At 52.1% G+C, this 20,895-nt stretch overlaps 1 protein-coding gene across 1 annotated transcript in view; it reads right to left on the reverse strand.

The window, feature by feature from the left end:
• VANGL1 (VANGL planar cell polarity protein 1) overlaps positions 1-20,895 on the reverse strand; it is a 56,244-nt gene that overhangs the window by 15,187 nt on the left and 20,162 nt on the right. The window contains exons 4-5 of the mRNA XM_049618380.1: positions 19,984-20,591; positions 551-684 (exon numbers count right to left, since the gene is read on the reverse strand). Coding sequence (XP_049474337.1) covers positions 551-684; positions 19,984-20,591 — 742 coding nt within the window. The remainder of the gene's footprint in view (positions 1-550; positions 685-19,983; positions 20,592-20,895) is intronic.

Consider the following 20,895-nt stretch of genomic DNA (forward strand, 5'->3'; position numbering starts at 1 on the left):
TCTGACGTCCCCCGGCTGGCCTCTGGCCTCCGGCCACCCACTCAGCCCCAGCTCCTAGCCAGGATTGAGAAATCCCTGTAAGTATCTCACCAGATGCCTGAACTACTGAAAGTTACTGACTCCACGGACCTAGGGAGCTGAGTCTGTGGGTAGCTTATCCAAAATTTCAAAAGCGGCTTTCTGAGCAGGATGCAGGAAACGTACATCACTATTGTTTTCAATCAGAAAATCCCAAAATGAATGAACCTCCCACATGTGTGGGCTGTAAATCAACATTCCTTTGGAAGTATGTCTGCCTGCAGAAAAGAGAGAGAGAGAGAGAGAGAACGAAAGAACAAAAGGAAGAAAAGGGAGGGAGGGGGAAGAAAAGAAAAGGAAAAAGAGAAGCAAAGCAAAGCAAAAAAATGGTTCTGAACTGAGAATGTACCATAGAGACGGACACTGAGGGGAGGGAGAACCAAACAGACGGACCATAAGGTTGAAGCTAAAGAGTTGCCCAAACTGTGCTCCCTAGATCCACCAACGAGAGACACCATTTCAAGGCACGTACCATCTACATTGTAGACTTTCAGCCCGGCCATGTGCTTGGCTGCTCGGAATTTGGAGGCTGTTAGGAGATTGGGGTTATAGATGGTGAAATCTTTATAGTAATTTTCCAGAACCACCAATGCTGCTCGCTGGATACTGAGAAAAGAGGGCAGAATTAATGCAATGCTTTTTCATTGAATAAGCAGGTCCTAAATGAAAAAAAAAAAAAAAATCCTCTTCTGGAGTCAGGACACCAAGGGTAACCTGGCAGACTGGCAGCGGCTCCTGGGTTTCACCACCCCATTTGTCTCCGGGACGAGAATTTAAAGGTGAGACTGAGTTCCGTCATCAAGCGGCTCCTGTGCCTTCTCCCGGGCTATGTCATTAGCCACATCCCACCGAGACAACAGCTGAGAAAGGAATCAGTTATAACTTAGATTTGCTTAGGCTGCACGGAACTTTCCCGTTTTTCTCAGTTTACAAACGAGGGAAGCGAGGACCCCACAAGGGTCAAGAGCCTTACAGATGGTGGCAGGGCTAACGGGTGATGGGACCAAGTGTAGGTTCAGCTTTCTCAGGTCTCCGTGCAGGGGCTCCCTCTAAGCCCCATCGCCCCTGTTGTAAGGAAGGCTGGGTTTTCGGTTTTCTAGAAATCAGAACCAACTACAACCACACAGGGCAGAGGGCACGTGATAGAAGCCGGCTCCAGTGGGGCGCCTGGGTGGCCAGGCTGGCAGCACGGGGCCTGCTTGGGATTCTCTTTCTCTCCCTCTCTCTGCCCCTCCCCTATTTGAGCTGTTTCTCTCATAAAATAAATAAATATAAACACATAAATACATAAATGCATGCTGCCTGCAGATATTAGTTAATCCCGATCCCTCCTCTGGGTTCCATCCTATCTGTCCCAGGCCAGCTGGAGCTCCATGTTTCAGAGGGAGCAAGACCCCTTGAGCCCTCAGCTGAGACCTTGACCTTTCCTGGTCTACGAGGCCTTCTGCCCTTGGCCCTCTGCTGTCTCTGGCCCTCAGTAGAGGCATACGCAGCGGGCTCTCCCTGCCCAAGGTCAGGCCCCTAGGAGAGCAGCAGAGAAGAGGTAAGGCCAACAGGTACAGGGGCAGAGGAGGGAGGGTGTCCACACTCCCTACTGGCGGCAGAAGAACCTGCTCTTGGTCAGGACGCTCACCACCTCAAAGAAAAACTTGGGTTCACACAGCACTGATTTTTGCATACCGTCGTGTCTGACTCCCACAACCATTCAAGGTAAGAAAACTGTCATTCAAAAATCTCTGACCAGGGACACCTGGGTGGCTCGGTCAGTTGAGCATGGGACTCCTGGTTTCAGCTCAAGTCATGACCTTGCAGTTTGTGAGTTCTAACCCTGTCGGGCTGTGTGCTGACAGTGTAGAACTTACTTGGGATTCTCTCTCTCTCCCTCTCTCTCTCTGCTCCACGGCTGTTCGTGTGCTCTCTCTCTCAAAATAAATAAATAAACTTAAAAAAAAAAAAATCTCTGATCAGCACACACGAGAGCTGGAACTCCAATCTGGATTTACAAACCTCCAGCCTATGCTCTTTCCTTGTGACACGTGGTCCCTGTGGGACAGTGTACGTGCTGACACCAACTCTACAAATTTATTTTTATCTTGCCCTGCTTATTTTCCTTCCTAGCCCCTGCTAAGTGGGTGAGATTACCAGGGTCACTTACAATAGCCCAGGTGCCAGGACAGGGTTGCCCTCCATTCCTGGATGGCCACTGTAACTCTCTGAGTGGCTCAGGGATGTGCACTTCACAGAAAGACAACACAGCCCCCTAACCTATCAGCTGGACACTCTGTCAAACCCCGGCTTGGCTCCCCTTGTTTGCCACAGAGTCTAAAACGATCCAGAAGTCAATCAGCTAACCTCCCTGATAGCAGGGCCATGGCAAAGCTATCCCACTTATATCCCAACAGTGCTTCAGTCAATCAATGGTCTACCCTCGGCTGCTGCTTAGTATCAGCCTCGACAGGCACACTCATGGGAGGCTGGGAGAATCTGGCGAGACCAGCCCTGTATAATGGAAGTAAGAGTCCTACGAGCAAATGCGCGTTTTGAAAGCCCTAGTCATTCAGTCACACGGCTGCTCAATATCCCTTCCACATTTGAGTGCCTCCGTCTGCCCAGCCCCAGGAATGCAAAGGCAGGACGCAAGGGGCTGCTTGTTAGCCAGCCCTATAGAGAACCCAAGCCCTGTGACAGCTGACGGGAATACGTGTGGGTTGAGGGAGCACAGGGAAGAGTGCAGGGAAGGTCCAGACTCCCTGAGCAAGCCAAGGGGTCCCTGAGCCGAGGTTTTGTGTCACCGGTCTTAAGTCTGCTCAGTGGCTCTCCAGCTCAGAACGACCCGGCTCTTCCTTGACGGCTGTCTCTGGTATTTTCCAAAGCGGGACAAGAACTTCTTCACCCCCACCCCTCCATCCAGAGACTCTCTGCGGCCTGATCACGCGTGCACGCGCGTGCACACGCGCGCGCACACACACACACACACACACACACACACCCGCCCTCATAAGCACCCATCCCACCCCCTTCCCTGTGCACTGTCTCTCCAGAGGCTCCGGGCTTGGTGAGACCAGAAGTCCCCGCACACACAATGTCTCAGTTCATGCACACAGACACGCTGGCGTGCAAATATTTCCTCTCACACTACCATATGCACGTGAAAGGTGAAAACATCCCTAGGCTCCTGGATTCCAGCTGAAAGTTATTTCCCTGATCAAAACTTAAAACTTAAAGGGCAACTCACAGGCTATTCTCAGGCCCATCGTCAAAGCAAACCCTCTTGTGGTTGCTGGGTTTGGCTTTTCTGTCCAGCCAGGCCGCAGAGAGGAGCCCAGGGGATCCCGCTAACTCAGTCAGGGCCTGCTAGGCAGGAGAGGGAAAGCTGGATGGGAGCCCGGTGGCCCCATTTCCCAGCCTCTCTACCCTGAAACCACAGACAATGTGCTGTGCTGCCTGGAGAAGGGATGTCCTGCCCAGGCGCAGCTCCAGCACGGCTTCGCTTGCCGGGGTGCCCACCCCACGCCCTGCCTCCTTCTGGCACAGGGCTGCGGGCAGACACTCTCCAAACCGGGCAAGTCCACAAGCCTCCCTCGAAGCCCACTTACGCCAAAGCCCAGGCGGCCCTGGGGAGCGCGCAGGGATGGGGCAGGGAACCCGGGAAAGGAGCTGCTGACGTTACCTGTGTGGCTCTCCGAGTCCTCGAGAACCTTTGCTCAGGAAAACAGTTCGGAATGAGGGGGAAAAGTCAGGCAGTGCTCGCCTTCCCCAGGACTGTCACCTCCACAGAGGTACCAGAGTTTCCCAGGAGCAGCCACGGACCGGGCCAGCCCCACTCCAGGCTGACAAGCTGACACAGGAGCTGAGGGACTCCCCTGGGAAGGTTAGAAATGCCTCTAAGAGGGGTGCATGGCCTCGTCCATAGAAAACCGTCTGTGCACCACTCAACAGATCTAGCAATGCTGGGTACAGAAAGCTCCACATAACTAAAAATAACACATAACTGAAGTCCCAACTTCAAAAAACTGCTTGTGGGGCGCCTGGGTGGCTCAATCAGTTAAGTGTCTGACTTCGGCTCAGGTCATGATCTTGAGGTTCGTGAGTTCGAGTCCCGCGTCGGGCTCTGTGCTGACTGCTCAGAGCCTGGAGCCTGCTTCGGATTCTGTGTCTCCCTCTCTCTCCGCCCCTCCCCAGCTCAGGCTCACTCACTGTCTATTTCTCTCTCTCAAAAATAAACATTAAAAAAAATCTTTTTTAAATGTTTGCGAAATCTGGATTAAAATGTGGGGTACCTGGGTGGCTCAGTCAATCGGTTAAGTGTCCTGATTTCGGCTCAGGTCGTGACCTCACTTGGGCTCTGTGTGCTGAGTGCAGAGCCTACTTGGGGTTCTCCCTCTCTCCTTCTCTCTCTGCCCCTCCCCTGCTCATGTGCTCTCTCTCAAAACAAACAAACTTTAAAAAAAAATTCAATATGCCTTTTTTCACCTTTTTAAAGACAGTAACCTACACGTGACTTAAGCCTTGTTGGTGACTCAGGATGAATGTTTCATGTGTTAATTATGAGCTGTGCCACGTACAGAGCCCCGTGAAAATGTCAGACCCCACAGGAGACAGAGGCCACCTGTCCCCACGCCCCATGCTGGGTACTCAAGGCTGTTTCTTCACATCTCTTCACATACTCCAGCCTTCACTGTGGCTATCAGATTCCTTCCTAGGTGCTATCTCCCTACCCGCCTCTGGCAATCATCTTTCTGTTCTCATACATCCTCAGCCTGGGTATAAATAAGGAAAAGGGCTTTGGCGGACCCAGGTGAGGAACTCTGCTCCAGCTAAGTGTCATCCGCTATGGCACGTGAGTCTGAGGTCTATTTCAATCCAAAGTCTAAGGTCTTTTTCATGTCTATTCTGGATCCTGATTCATGCCGTGGACTGAGTTTGTCCGACAACTGACTGTAGGTTAAAAGTGACATGCTACTAATATGGCATTTAGCTTCCAGTAAAAGAGCAATTCAGCAGCCACCGAGGGGACATCCTGCAGGGCACCAGTGCTGGCCTCAGCCATGGCCTACAATGCCAGGATGCAGGAACACCCTTGTCCTTGGCCATTGTCAAGGTTCAGTATCTTTCCGAGCCTCTGTCCTTCACCATCTTCCAAACTTGGGGTCTTCCAAGGCCAAAGCAGGCCCAATTTCTTTTAGGAAGCCTTTTCTAACTCTCTGGTCACCACTGATCTGTCCCTAAAACACACAGCATCAACAGCCACCACACAGGACCTGTGAGGTTTTCAAGCGTGCTACTCTCCCTCTTCAGCAAGGCCATCAAAGTCCCCAGTGTGCAAGGGACACCTCCTATGACTTCCCCCAAGTACATACTACTCACTGGCTCAACTTGCTCCTGTAGGAAACCCCAGAATCCCAACAGGCATATGATCAGTCCAGAGCATGCATTTCATAAAACCATGGGGTTTCCAAGGCAAAAAGGGCCTCAGAGATGGAGAAAAGCAAATCTTTCAACTAGTCCCAGTCTCCAGACCGGACGGTCTCTGGGGACGGAGCGGGGGCAAGAACAATCAAGTTGGTGAGAAACCTGCCATCTCTCTTATCGCTGTCATATTCTGAGAACTAGTAATCTGACTAAACAACCCTCACGCAGAAACCCCGTATTATAGGCAGGTGGAGCCTGACGTACAGATTATAGACATGGCCTCACCCAAAACCCACGGCAAGGACCACCCCCCCCGCAAGATAGAGAAGGCTGAGCTCAATCAATATCGTGTTCCAACACACACCCCTGCATCACGATCCAGGGAAATAACTGCTCACAGACCACACGGATTTGTGGAAAACAGCACGGTGATAGGCAGAACTGTAACAGAAATTCCCTTGAACCTGCACGTAAAGACACGGACAGGAATGCCAGGTATGTGACAGACCACACGGACGATGGAATATTTAGGGTCAGAAGAGCCGACATCATTGCCAGAGCGAAAGCACACCCCTCTACTCTGCTTGGCCCAGGCTGACCCAAACTTGAACTCGTGGGAAAGACAGGCCTGCAACGGGTCAGCACACATGTCTGAGGCAATTCAACAGCCACCTTTATTTACCTTTTTAAAAATTTTTTATTTTTATTTTGAAAGAGAGAGAGAGAGAAACAGCATTAGCGGGGGAGGGGCAGAGAGAGGGAAAGACAGAATCCCAAGCAGGCTCCGCCCTGTCAGCACAGAGCCCGATGCGAGGCTCGAACTCAGGAACCGTGAGGCCATGACCTGAGCCGAGATCAAGAGTCGCACGCTTGACGGACTGAGCCACCCAGGCGCCCCTCGACAGCCACTTTTAAATGTGAAACTCACTGCTGACAATGTTGCCTTACTGGCCCACTTTCTTTTCAGGACAAAGACGGTGGAATGAGACGTGTCATGGCCTTTGGCGTCTGTTACGACTGCCGTGGGAACAGAGACAAGGGGCTCGCCCTGCCCGTGCACTGCGGCAGAGACAAACACCTGGGAGCAGAGTTCGTGCTTTAGTTCCTAAGAACCTGAAAGACATTTTTGAAAGATGAACTCTGAAGGCCCAAACCCAAACCAAATCAATGTCCTACACAGCTACGCTTGCTACTGTTCTCCGCATCTCTGCTGTGGGAAACCGTGTGCACAGAGCAGCTGGTACCGGGCTTTGGCCCCAGACAGCACGACTCTCGGCTCTGTCGCTTATTCTCTGACCTTGAACTTCCTGGGTTCGAGCCCCACACTGGGCTCTCCGCTGTCAGCACAGAGCCCGCTGTGGATCCTCTGTCTGCCTCTCTGCTCCTCCCCTGCTCTCTCCCTCTCTCTCAGAAATAATAAACATTAAAAAAACTGGGAAAAGGAGAAGAAAAGAAAAGAAAAGAAAAGAAAAGAGAAGAGGAAAGGAAAGGAAAGGAAAGGAAAGGAAAGGAAAGAAAAGAAAAGAAAAGAACCAGAGGCTCCTGGGTGGTTCAGTCAGTGAAGCGTCCAACTTTGGCTCAGGTCATAACCTCGCAGTCTGTGAGTTCGAGCCCCACATCGGGCTCTGTGCTGACAGCTCAGAGCCTGGAGCCTGCTTCCAATTATATTTCCCTCTCTCTCTGCCCCTCCCCCATTCTCTCTCTCTCTCTCTCTCTCTCAAAAATAAATAGCATCCAAATTCGGCTCAGGTCATGATCTCGTGGTCTGTGAGTTCGAGCCCCTCATTGGGCTCTGTGCTGCAGCTCAGAGACTGAAGCCTGCTTCGAATTCTGTTTCCCTCTCTCTCTGCCCCTCCCCATGCTCGCTCTTGCGCGCTCTCTCTCTCAAAAATAAATAAACATAAAAAAAAATTTTTTTTTAATTCCAGGGACAGAGGGCAAGATCCAAATACGCCAGGATCTGACTGGAGTCTGGTGACACCTGTACTTAACTCCTGAGCTTAAATATCAATGGAGACAAATACAAATTCTATGGCTTTCCAAGACTTTAAGGTCAGCTGGCATTTAGGTTGGGAGAAAAACCAGAGACCTCTACCTTCTTGCTCTCAAGGAGGAGTTGCTTGCTTGCCTGGTTTAGGTGTATTTTTTTTTTAAAGTATATTTATTTAGGGGCACCTGGGTGGCTCAGTCAGTTGAGCATTTGACTCTTGATTTTACCTCAGGTCATGATCCCAGAGTCATAGGATTGAGCCTGGCATCAGGCTCTGCACTGAACACAGAGCCTGCTAAAGGCGCTCTCTCTCTCTCTCTCTCTCTCTCTCTCTCTCCCTCCCTCCCTCCCTCCCTCCCTCTGCCCCTCTCCCCAGCTTGTGTGCTCTCTCTCTAAAATAAATGAAAATAAAAATCTTTGTACAGTTTATTTTGAGGAAGAGAGAGAGGGCGCGCACACGCACAAGTCGCGGTGGGGCAGAGAGAGAGAATCACAGTGAGGCTGCGAGCCCAACGCAGGGCTCGAACTCACAAACCGTGAGCTCATGACCTGAGTCAAAATCAAGACTTGGACGCTCAACTGACTGAGCCACCTAGGCACCCCTTCAGGTACGTTCGAAAGATTAAATGAGATACTACATTCCGAAGTACTTGGCCTGAAGCAAGGCCACAGGGCGCTGCCACAGGAAATAAGCCAGGACACATCCCCTCTGCACAGCTTTCCTTACTGCCTCAGACCCTAGAGTTGCGCTACCGCCTGTTTTTACGCAGCGTCTCCTGCCAACCCCAGCCTCCTGCAAACCGGGCCCTGCTCCCGGGAGGCACCCATGACACACGCTGTGGACGAGGAGCAGCCTCAGAGTCAGAAGGCCTAGACCCCAAATCTGCTGCCGCGGCCCTGTAGCTCTGTACAGTCCCTTCCCTTCCGGGGCCTGTTTCTCGGTCCCCGGAGCCGAGACGCCAGAGAGCACCTAGGGCTGCGTGCGGATGTCCCGAAGAGCAAATGAAGGAAGGGCAGGAAAAGCATCTGTGAACTGCACACGGCCATGGAATGCAAACGGTCCCGCTCCTAAGGGCAATGAGCATCTGGCAGCAAAGAGCTGAGGCTGGCTGCTGGCTCGATTCTTCGTGCGTCTCTGGTGAAAGCACGACCTAAGCTTCCCTGCCCCTGAATCACAAAATGTTACTCTTCGCAGAAGGAAGAGAACCTTAATGCTCACCCAGGCAGAGACACAAGAAGCAAAGAAATCTGAGTCTGTCTAGGCCAAACTCCCAATCCACATACCGATTCTCTTTATGGCGCCCCGGATGGCAACCAGCCTCTCTGTGAAAAGAAAGTTCTCTCTCACTTGGCCTTGAAATGACCTTCCTCTAAGTTCTACCCAGGGGTCCTGCCACCGCTTCCTTCTGCACCCAAACCCTCCTTTCTTGTGAAAGCTCATCAAATATTTGAAGGAAACAATTGTGGCCATAAACTTCCCCCCTTTTAACTCTCTTCCTGCGCAAATAAGGGCACCGAGGCCTAGAAACGCGTGTATGCAAATATGCACACATACGCATGCACACACAGAGAGCTCCCTGTTTTGTTCGCTTTTCCTTCGATTTGGTTGTGGCTTCCGTAATTAAATTAAGACATGCTATTAAAATCAGAAATATTCAGGTTTTAGAGCTCAGCCGGTCTGAGATCCTCGCGCTTTACAGGCTTTAATGTCTCTCCGGGCAGCTAGAAAGGCCCTCCCCTGACAGGGCCAGGTGGGGAGGCCTCAGGCAGGTTTTAGCCAGTTCTTTTTAAATTAAAAAAAATTTTTTTGCACGTGTATTTATTTTTGAGAGAGAGAGAGAGTGAGCAGGGGAGGGGCAGAGAGAGAGGGAGACACAGAATCTGAAGCAGGCTCCAGGCTCTGAGCTGTCAGCCCAGAGCCTGAGGCAGGGCTCGAACTCACAAACCGTGAGATCATGACCTGAGCTGAAGTTGGATACTTAACTGACTGAGCCACCCAGGTGCCCCTTAAATTTTTTTTTTTTAATGTGTATTTATTTTTTGAGAAAAAGAGAGAGAGCATGAGCAGGGGAGAGGCAGAGAGAGAGGGAGACACAGAATCTGAAGCAGGCTCCAGGCTCCGAGCCATCAGCACAGAGCCTGACGCGGGGCTTGAATTCACGAACCGTGAGATCGTGGCTTGAGCTGAAGTCAGACATTTAACTGACTGAGCCACCCAGGTGCCCCTAGCCACTTCTTTTTAAATATTCATCTGCTCCCTTTAGCTCTGTCAACAAAAACAGCTTTCTTCATGCGTGAAAAACGTGGAAGCATTTCTTACATGTTAGTGCCCCACGTAAATGACAGCTGCCATTAATCTGGTTACCTCGGTGTGTGCCGACAGGAAGGCACTGAAGAGGCAGGGTTCCAGTCACAGCAAAATCCGCAAGGGCTTGCTTTCAGGGCAAGTACTCATTACTCTACTAGCCAGCTAAGGATGCTGACACTCAAAAAAATCCTAACAACCAGTCTCTCCAACACCATTCACAGGCTAGTATGAGTTAGGAGCACCCGCTAGATCCCAAGGACCTGGAAACAGATGTGAAAAGAACCTTAAGAGGCTTAAGCTCCCGTCGGTGGTGACCCACAGACTGTGACAGAACCTGTGACCAGGGGAGGGGTGGAGGGTTTCAGGTGAAGATCTGCGGCGGAGGCGAAGCGGAGTTTCTAAGCGTTAAATGATGGATGATGGCCACGCCGTGCGGACAACGGGCTGTAAGGTGAATTCCAGGCAGAGGAAGGGGTGTGGGCAAAGCAGGCTGGTGTGAAGCAACCCTCCCAAACAACTACAGTAACAGCGACAGGGCCACCCTGCTGAGTCACAGAACAGCTTTGAGACCCTGTTGGTGGGGTGAAGTGTCTCCCCAAATCCACGTGTGTACCCAGGACCTCACGATGGGATCCCTGCAGATGTAATTACAGTGAGTTAAGGTCCTACTGGTATCTTTATAAAGAAAAGGGGACACACACAGAAGGCGCCACGTGATGACAGAGCGGAGACTGCGCTTACGTGGACGCAAACCAAGGAGTGCCAAGGACGGCCAGCAGAAGCCAGGAAGACCAGGAAGGATTCAGAGGGAGCCCGGCCCTGCCAGGACCTAGATTTGAGACTCCCAGCCTCCAGAACGGACAGAGAAAACTGTTTTAAGCCACCCAGTCTGTGGTCCCGCCGCAGCTTTAGGAAGTGAACACATCTGTATTTAGGGCAAGACGGATGGAAACAGGGAAAGAGCAGGGCCAGGCTGAGAGGATGGCAAAGGTCGGAGACGGTGAGGGGGGGACAGCGCGACAGAGAGGGAGTGTGTGGGTAGGAGAGAGGGAGAGCCGGCCAGGAAGATCCAGAGGATGCTAACAGTAACCAAGGCCTCCCTCTCTCCTACTACTCTTAGAGGCGTGCCTGATCCGGCGGCGGCTTTTTAGGCCTGAACCCGGGGTCTTTGAGAAAACGCTAAAATGGTTCGACTTTCTGGGACAACTCCCAGTGTGGGCGAGCCGGCAGATGGGCTCAGTTCTGACTAACTTCTCCCCACAAGAGTCAGCAAGGCCGCAGCTTGGATGCGTGGCCTTCGCTGTTGGCCTGGATGTAGAGATAAAGTGACTTTGGGGTGACCAGGAGTCAGGACAAGGTGCAGCAATGTTCATGCCGAGTCCCAGAGACGCGAGTATAATTAGCCCCTCAATGCCGCTGCCATCTCTCCTGGGAACCGCGCACACGAGCGTTTGCATCTCTGGGCCCTCCTGCCTTTTAATTAAAATGTTTGTCTCGAGACCGCCTTTGGGGATGTGGCTTACACGAATCCCACACAGGGAACAGGCAATGATCACCTTGGAACTTGAGGACAGGGAGGGGCGAAAATGGGAAACGGCTTGTGTTTACTGACAGACCTGGACTGGACGGTAGAAAGAGTCGGGCACAAGCCTGGATTTTCAGGGACTCTGTCACAATGGGCCAGGTGCGACACACATTGCTGCCTGAGATCCTGGGATGGGAGGCAGACTGCCGACCTTGACGGAGGCCCCACAGCTGGGACCCTGTCCCGCTGGCGCGGCCCAGGGAGGCTCCCTTCCAGGCTGCGTGGATTCCCGGGGGGGACCCCGGCCTGCGGGCTCCCCAGCCACACAGAAGCTGCAGAAACCTAGTTCTCTGAATCAATATTTATGGGTTGGAAAGTGTCCCTGGCATAGGCACCAAATGGGGCTGCACGCAAGCCCTGTAGGGGCTCCCCATCAGGAGGCAGAGACACTAGAGGCCGGGAGCAGCTCAAAGGGGGTTGGTCACCAAGGAATGGCCTCCAAAGTGCAGTCTGGGGGAGCACCGGGGCCCTTCTCTCTGCACTTTACGTCCCCCCTCTTAACAAACGATCACCCTGGAAAATACCCTCCCGAATGTCAGGCAGACCACACTGAGAACATGTGCAGAGACCACGGTCTCCCTCCCTGGGAGGAGTCTGGGAGGACGAGAGGTAGCTCACGGCTACATGCACCGGCCTGGTTCTTCTGGTCTCAGGAGCCAGACAACAAAACGCTGTCCCGCGTGTTGCCCTTTTAGGCCACGGTGCCATGATCCACGGGGCGGGCGGTTCTGAGTGTGGCGTCAACACTTGAGACCTCCTTCTGAGGTGATCCCGTCATGGCGGGCTGTCCCCTTGGCGGCCCTTCCCGAAGCAGAAATGCTGGCAAATCTGAGACACGCCTCCCTGTAAGCGGCAGGTTTGGCTATTGCCACGGTCTGCCCGAAGAGTCCGCAGCCCTGCTTCCGGGACAGGGCACCGACCCCATCACACCGCCACCTCCCTGCACGGTCCAATTTGGGCCGCACCTGCCGGCCCTGCCTGGGATGGAAATTCAGCTTTCTCAACGTTTCAAATTACTGAGCTGAATCACACCAGATAAACATCAAAGACAACTGCCTGCTTGGGGCTAAGACAGAGATTTAGATAGGAACTACGGTACCTCCAGACCCACCTGGGATGCCTGACTGGCATTCTCTTAGCCAGCCTCCCATTTCTCAGCCTCAGTACCTCTGGCCTTGGGAAGAACCACGGGAGCAGAGCATGAAAAGTCGGGAATTCTGAGGGCCATCAGCCTGGCCCACTAGATCTCTGCCGGCAGAGACGGAGCCAAAACGGGCACAGAGCGGAGCCGGGCAGTGGCTCTGCAGGACAGGGAATGCAGACACCTGTCCATCTGCCTTCTTGTGTGTTGGCATGTCCTAGCCACCTGTGGCCCCATGGGAAGGCCATCTAGACCAGTTCTGCATCCACGGGCTCCTTGGCCATTCGGTGGCTGCACTCTGTGAGGGTTGGCCCCTCAGGGGCTCGTAGCAGGGCTTACGGGCAGACACTGTGCGAGGGAAGCCTTCCCAGCTGTGGCCACTGCCAAGAGGCAGCTGTCCAAACACAGGGCTGCAGTGTCCAGCGTCTCACACCCTCATTACAGCCACTTCGAACAGGCACCCCCGGGCCAAACCGCAAACGGCAGCCCTCACAATTCTCCCACAGCAACGCAGATCCGAGCAAAAACCTTTCCACTCTACTCCTCAGCTTTTACTCGTTTTTATCCTTTGCTTTTTTAGGGGACTGGCAAACGTCTTCAATGAAAAGCAGTTAAACAAAACACATCTCTCTAAAAATGAAAACTGTGTACGAAACCATGATCATAAATGACATGAACCAAAATCCCCGGTGGTCACTTAAAAACACTCCCCAGCTTTGCAGCCAATGGTGCTGGGTCCTAACCAAACCCGTTGATGCCAGTCTTGAATGTGAGAGGGAGGGCCCACAGCTCAGCGGGACGGTCAAATCTGATCGGCGGTGTAATTACCAGCTTGGATATCTCTTGACCCAGGATCACAGACCTAGGATTTCAAGGGGAGGTAGATCTGCCCTGGAATTACTGGAATAACCTTAATCTCCCCCAGAGACTCTCGCTTTCTCACTTCTAACTAGAAAACTCAAGTGCATTCGAGAGAAGCAAGGCTCCCACTCGAGCTGTGAGGACGCAGGCGTGAGCCAGAGAAGGGACAATATGAGCTCTGTTTCATCAGGGTTGAACTGCGCTCATTGATCCCATGGTTTCCTGGGGCTCTGGGCTCAAGAGTCACCACTGTGTCATGTTCCCGTCTTAGCTCGGGCTACCATAACAAAATACCATAGACTGAGTGGCTTAAACAACAGAAACTTATTTTCTTGGAGTTCAGAAGCCCAGATGTCCAAGACCAAGGTTTGGCCGATTCAGTTTCTGGTGAGAGCCCTCTTTCTGGCTTACAGATGACAACCTTCTCATGATATCTACACATGGCCGTTCCTCGATCCGTGAGCACAGGGGTGAGAGAAAGAGAGAGAGAGAGAGCACGCGCGCGCGCGTCTGTGTGTGTGTGTGTGTGTAAGCTCTCTGGTGTCTCTTCTTATAAGAACATGCGTTTTATCAGATCTATGACCTCACTGAACCTTAATGACTTCTTCGGATACCCCTTCTCTAAATAAAGCCACACAGTGTTTAGAGTTGCAACCTATAAATTCTGGGTGATACAATTCAATCCATAACATTCCACCCCTGGCCCCTAAAATTGATGTTCTTCTCCCATGCAAAATATGCCAATTCCATCCCAACAGCCCAGAAGGTCTTGACTCATTCCGGCACCAGCCCTAAGCGCAAAGTCTCATGTAAGTGCTGAGACTCAAGGTATAACCTACAGTGAAGCAAAGATCCCACTCCAGCTGTGAACCCGTGGAACCAGACAACTTATGTGCTTCCAATATATTAATGAGATAGGGATAGGATAGGCATTCTCATTCCAAAAGGGAGAAACTGGAGGAAAGGGTTGATGGGTCCCAGACAAGTCCAAAACCTAGCAAGGCCAATTCCATTAGATCCTAAGATCTTGATCTTAAGGGTAATCCTCTTTGGTTCAACACGGTGTCCTCGGGGCTCAGGGCTCGCCCTGCCCAAGCAGCTCTCAGCAGTGGCCCCAAGTGGGGGACACAACCTCTGAAGCCAATGAGAAAGGAACCTGGTCCCTGGGCCTGTAGTGGGAGTGGCAGCCCGATGATCTCTGGATCATCTTTGGGGTCATTCCTCCCTATTCATGAGGATAACACATGTTCTCAGCCTTCCTTCATTCTACACCCCCTTCTCTGTATCCGTTAGTCCCAGGTGACAGTGTTACTACTGGGACAAATCCATCTTCCCATCTTTATTCTTGGCTTCTGCTGGAATGGCTGATCAAATCCGGATTAAATCAAACAGAGCTTGGCTGGCTCAGTTGGTAGAGCACGCAACTCTAGATCTCGGGGCCATGAGTTCGAGCCCCACATTGGGTGTAGAGATTTCATAAACAGACGAACAAACAAATAAACTTTAGAAAACATCAAACAGTTGTGTGACCACACCCTTGATGTTGTTCTCTTTAGTATCCACTTCATCATTTTTTGCTGTATGAATAAGCTGAAAATTTTCCAAACCTTCAAGTTTGGATTCCGTTTTGCTTAACGACCTCTCCTTCTGTAACACATCTCCTTGTCACATTTTACTATAAGCAGTTAAGGAGGACCCAAGCTGCATCCTCAACACCTTGCTTAGAAATTTCTCAGCTAAACATCGGGGCTCCTGGGTGGCTCAGTCGAAGCACCTGACTCTTCATTTCTGCTCAGGTCATGATCTCACAGTTCATGAGATCGAGCCCCAGGTCGGGCTCTGCACTGACAGTGCAGCATCTGCTTGGGATCCTCTCTCTCCCTCTCTCTCTCTCTGCCCTCCCCTGCTTACACGCTGGCATGCATGCTAAGTAAATAAACATTAAAAAAAAAAAACTATTAAAAAAATTCCTCAGCTAGAAATCCAATTCCATCATTCACAAGTTCTCCCTGCCACAGAACACCAGAACATGAACACAGTTCAGCCAAGTTCCTTGCCACTTTATAATAAAAACGGTCTCTTCGCCACTCTCCAGTGACATGTTTCTCACTTCCACCTGTGAATTTTGGGGGTGGGACACGACAGCCCCTTTCAACACAGCAATGCTACGATCATGCATGACCATAAACCTGCACTGTTCAAAAAGCAATCCGTGAATCATTTCTTCTAAAGCACAGGTGGTTCTATGGTCAGTAACCAGACCCTTGATAAAAAGGTGCAGGGTCGGCACCAATTTATAAGATACTCTCCACGTCAGTGAATGAAGCATGCCTAGAAACCCACACAGTCAAAGCCTGCTCGCTGAATTAGGTACAACAGAGCTTCAGCCAAATGAATATCTCACAGAACACGGGTCACTGTCAACAGGCAAGAGTTCTACCTGCTTTTGTGGTTCCAGTCTCTCTGCTGATGACTCCCGGCTACCACTTTTCCTTGATGTTCACATGCCTCCCTATAGCAGCTCTCACTTGAAATGTGTTACTTGTGGACTTGTTTGAGGTACAGAAGTCGGTAAGTAAACGTTAGAACTATATGCAAAGTAAGAACAAGCAGACTCTGAGAATGGGAGCCCGAGGTGGCTGGGGGCGTCGGCTGCCTACCGCTATGGTTTCAAGGCCCAGGTTTTGTGTGCTGACTGACTGAACAAAAAGAACCAATGGGCTACGGAATGGCTGCAGAGCGCAAGCCGGACATCTCTGGCAATCCTCTCTGCATTCTCTCCTTTCCAGCCCTGCAGCTGAGAGTTCAGTAGAATCACGTTATTTTAAAAAAATCGCCAGCACCCAGCCTAGCCCACGGTGAACAACTCCAAATTGGTGACGAGTTCGTTCACGTGTTCTTAAAGCAGTGATGCGAATATGGACGCATCTATCCAAAGGTTAAGAACATTCTGGAACCAGACAGCCTGGTCTCAAACTCTGGCTCCCACAGTCACAAGCAGACAACCAGCTTAACTCTTCTGTGTCTCAGTTCCTTCCTCTGAAGATGAGGATGATGGTGCCTCCCCCAGGACCGTTCAGATTAAATGAGTTCTGTTAGGAGCGCAGAAGGAGCTCGGCACATGGTAAGGACCAGGTGATTGTTACCTTAGGGTTTCACTGTAAACTGCTGTCCTACATCTCAGATTCAGTCAATTCGACTGGCTTCTATGCTCCAACATTCACAGCATTTGGCTTTAAAGAGCTCAAAACTGAGAAATATATTAACTATGATAATCAAATGCCATTTGTCTCTCTTCTGGATTTCTCCCCAAATGTGGTCAGATCAAAACTTACCAATATTTGGTGACATCCTGGAAAAGTCAGCAGCTCATTGTGAGAATGAGGTCAAAACAAGTGACCAGGGAGGTGTGCATGCATAATTACAAAGCAGATGTGCTGAGACCCAGGGTGCTGCAGGGGAGGGGTGGGACCCTCAGGAGGGCACACAGGTCCCTGATCTGTGTGCAGCTTGGGCTCCCCTCTAATTTTTTTTAACGTTTATTCATTTTTGAGAGAGAGCGAGCGAGCGCAAGCGAGCGCACAAGCAGGGGAGGGGCAGAGAGAGAGAGAGAGAGACACACACACACACACACACACACACACACACGTGAGGCAGGCTCCAGGCTCTGAGCTGTCAGCACAGAGCCTGATGTCGGGCTCGAACTCACGAACCATGAGATCATGACCTGAGTCAGACCGACTGAGCCACCTAGGCACCCTGGGTTCTCCTCTGTAAAGGGCAGCAGCCCCATACCACCTGCCCCACCCTGGCAGGGCAAGAGAGGGGAAATGACAGCAGACATCTAAAAAGCCCCCTGTCATCCCCAAGGCACTGGACAAACGTTAGTAATATCTTAGTCTATTGACAACGTTTCACTTTGTACCACAATAATCTTTTATTTTTCTGGAAGTTTTCAAATAAGCCCATAATTCCATTCTTGCCAACAAACAGGGCCACTGTGCCTTTTGTGAGAGCTAACGAGGAGCATATTTGCTTCGAGAAACGAAAGAACAGGCATTCTTTTGACAACTGTCAAAAATAGCTCAGTCGATTCAAGAAAATCATCTTTGAGGACAAAACAAGAACTAAGAACTCACAGTGGCCCTGCACCTAAGCCCGTCAGGTCATTGCCACGGGGAAGGCTTTACATAAAGGGAGGGGAGAAGGGCGGCGCACATCAGCTGATCTGATTCCTGGCCTCGCTCTTTGTCTCTCTGGTTCCCCCACCCCTCCCGTTTCCACACTTTACGAAAGGGTTTAGAAGTTCTATTTCTGGCCCCGTGACTCTTCCGGCCACCGCTGGGCGCAGACCAGATTTAGCCCAAGAGTCGGCGGGTGACTGAGCCCACACGGTGCCAGCAGGAGAGGTGCCAAGCCCGCTCCAGCTCGCACAGACCGGCTGTCACGGGGGCTGCCAGGCATTCGTGTAGAAAAGGCATCTCCCCTTCCCCAGCCACCTTTCCACCCCAGAAGCAGGGTTTCCACCTGAGGACAAAGAGGGCCTTACTGAAGGCGGGAAGAGGAGGAAAACAAAGGGCCCGGAGAGAAGCCACCAGGAAGACCAGGGCACCCCCTCAGCATGCTCCCCCCCGGGGCCGCTGGCAAGGTGCTACCCTCGGGTTTCCCTGGGGGCTGGGGTTAGTGGCTTCAGGGTTGGCAGGGAGAGGCTGGGCAGTTGTCGGTCATGGTGAGAACAACCGGGAAGGGTCCGTGGGCCCCAGGAGCATCGCAACAGAGCCCTGAAGGCAGCCATCGCGCATCAGGAGCCCCAGTGCCGGGCTGCGCACCTGACAGGTGTCTAATGCAAGTCTGCTGGTCATTCTCCACCGCAAAACAGGGGGAAAGAAAGCAGAGATGAACAAGCAGCAGCGGCTTACTTGCCTTCACAGCCCCACGGGCATCTGCGAAGGACTCGAAACACAGGATTCTGCTGTGCAGGGCGCGTGACTCAGACACCAATTCCCTCCAAGGACCGGTCAGGATGGCAGCAGCTTCCAATGCTAACCACCCCCCCCCCCCCCCCCCCCCCCCCGCCCAGGCCTGGGGTGGCCCAGGTGAAGCCAGAGGAATGAAAGAGGGTGTGTGCCAACACTGAGCCGGTTTGGCCCAGCTGCAAACCAGGGCTGGGCCACCTTCCTGTGTCCCAGCCAGAACTATGACAAAGCCCATTGTTCTGATATCCACTAAGGTGCGCCTGCCGATACTGGCTGCTTTGCCAGCTGCACGATCAGAGGCCGTAATGGCCACAATTAACTAAGGGCTCACCAGGTGCCAGGCAGGTTACACACCTCAACATACATCGCCCGAGGAGGCAGGGGAGCCCGACGAGATGGCCAAGTCGGTCATCCCAGGCTATCCGTTCACCGGGAGCCCTGTGAGTGCCGGCTGTATGCCACGCTCCGGGGCCAGACACTGGGGGTGCAATGAGAGGGAGACACAGCCCCTGTCCTCAGCCCCTTCCTCAGTTGGTGGGAGAAAACAGACAAATAGTCCCGTACACACAAAGTGAGACATACCATGATGAGGGCATTAACCTAGGCCCAGCTTCACGACAACTAGGTGACTGCGAACGAAGGCCAGCCGTTACTAGTTTCTACACATTGTTTAAGTGTCCTAATCCCCCTCATCTGTAATACTGGGATGAAGAGGGGCGCCTGGGTGGCTCAGTCGGTTAAGCGGCCAACTTCAGCTCAGGTCATGATCTCACGGTCCGTGGGTTCGAGCCCCGCGTCGGGCTCTGTGCTGATGGCTCGGAGCCCGGAGCCTGTTTCAGATTCTGTGTCTCCCTCTCTCTGACCCTCCCCCGTTCATGTTCTGTCTCTCTCTGTCTCAAAAATAAACGTAAAAAAAATTAAAAAAAAAAAAACTGGGATGAAGAGTACCTATAGCAAAGGGTTCTGTGAGGACTAAACGTGACAATCTACACGAAGCGCTTATGTCGGGATAAATAAAAATAAAATAAATGAGATAAAATGCGACCACCGCTTTTTTAGTTGACCACCAAGTAGATTATATACGCAGATTTAAAGTATGACATCTCAATGTATTTCTAACTTTGTCCCACATACGTACATTTTCAAAACACTCAACTCTCACAAGTTCAGGGTCTCCAACCTGCACCTGATTCGTTACTGGAGGGTCACTAGGGTGGCCATATAATTTAGTGCCTAGACCAGGACGCCTCTGGGCGCGGAAAACAAAGGAATAATGAGCGATTCTGAGCAGCCTGGAGGTGCTGGCCACTCTGTCCACTGCCCACAGGCCAATTTCAGAGGCAAGGCCAGCAGCCATCACTAGGCATCCTTCCTCCAGCTCTGTTGGGAGCTGCTGTGTTTGAGAGCTCGCCCAATAAAACTCCAGCCTGGATGACAGGCAGCATTTGTGTCACCCCACCCCGCAGTCAGGAAAGTCCACGGACAGGGACACCCCCCACCAGACACACACACGGACATGCACACACACACGTCTTCCCAGAACCTCAGGGAAGGAGTCAGACTCTGGTCCTGGCACCCGTCCTCACCCCTCACGTGCGGCCTCCTAGAAAGATGTCAGTCAGCAGCCCTTACCTCAGGTGTCCCAGGCTGTAGAACCGGGACTCGCCGTCGGTGGAGCGGACCACCTGCAGCGTGAACATGGGCTGCAGCTGCCTCAGCTCCAGCAGGACGATGGCCAGGTAGTGGATGAAGAGGAGGGCGTCCACGAGGGATACCGCGTACTGCACGATACCCTGGTAGTTGCGGTCCCGAGAGTCCAAAATGCGGACCCCATAAAACAGCCAATAGGAAACCACAAAAAAAAAGATGAGGACCAACAGAAGGGCACGGAACACGAAGACGCGCGGCACGTCAGCTCTCTGCTTGCGGAAGAAGAGCGCCCAGGTCCCGATGAGCAGGATGAGGAGTTTGAACGCCACGGAAATGAAGAGTCCCTCACAAATTGTGCCACAAGGCTCCAGCTCGTCCCTCCACAGGATGGGGGGTAACAGGATGAAGGCAATGGGGGTGAGGAACACCAGCAGTCCAAGGACCGAGGCCACGGTGAGGCCCAGGTAGCGCCTGCAATCCAGCCTCACGCTGTCTTCCATATCCTTGCTGATCCTGGCAATGTCCTCCTGCGATATGCTGTGCTCTGAGGTGCCTGTGATGGCCGTGGTGGTCTCTCCCCAGTTGTCATCCTGACGGGGAACACAAACAGGGAGCGTGAAGAGCCACAGGCGGCAGGTCATTGGCAAAAGCCACGAAGCAAGCATTTGGACACGCAGTGCCCACGGAGGGCCCTCCTCTCTGAGCCAGCTCACACCCACGGGCATCCCAGAAAACGGAGGCTTAAGTCTTCAAATACAGGAGGTTTTGACCTGAACGGTTTTCACTGGCATTTTTCCAAGGGGGTCATATACTGACCTTTCCAAACAGAGAAAACGCAGTCTACCCTTTTGGTGTGTTTGTTGGGGGATTCATCTTATCATGTGGATTATCATC

The sequence above is a fragment of the Panthera uncia genome (assembly GCF_023721935.1).
Source record: "Panthera uncia isolate 11264 chromosome C1 unlocalized genomic scaffold, Puncia_PCG_1.0 HiC_scaffold_4, whole genome shotgun sequence".
Classification (NCBI taxonomy): Eukaryota; Metazoa; Chordata; class Mammalia; order Carnivora; family Felidae; genus Panthera; species Panthera uncia.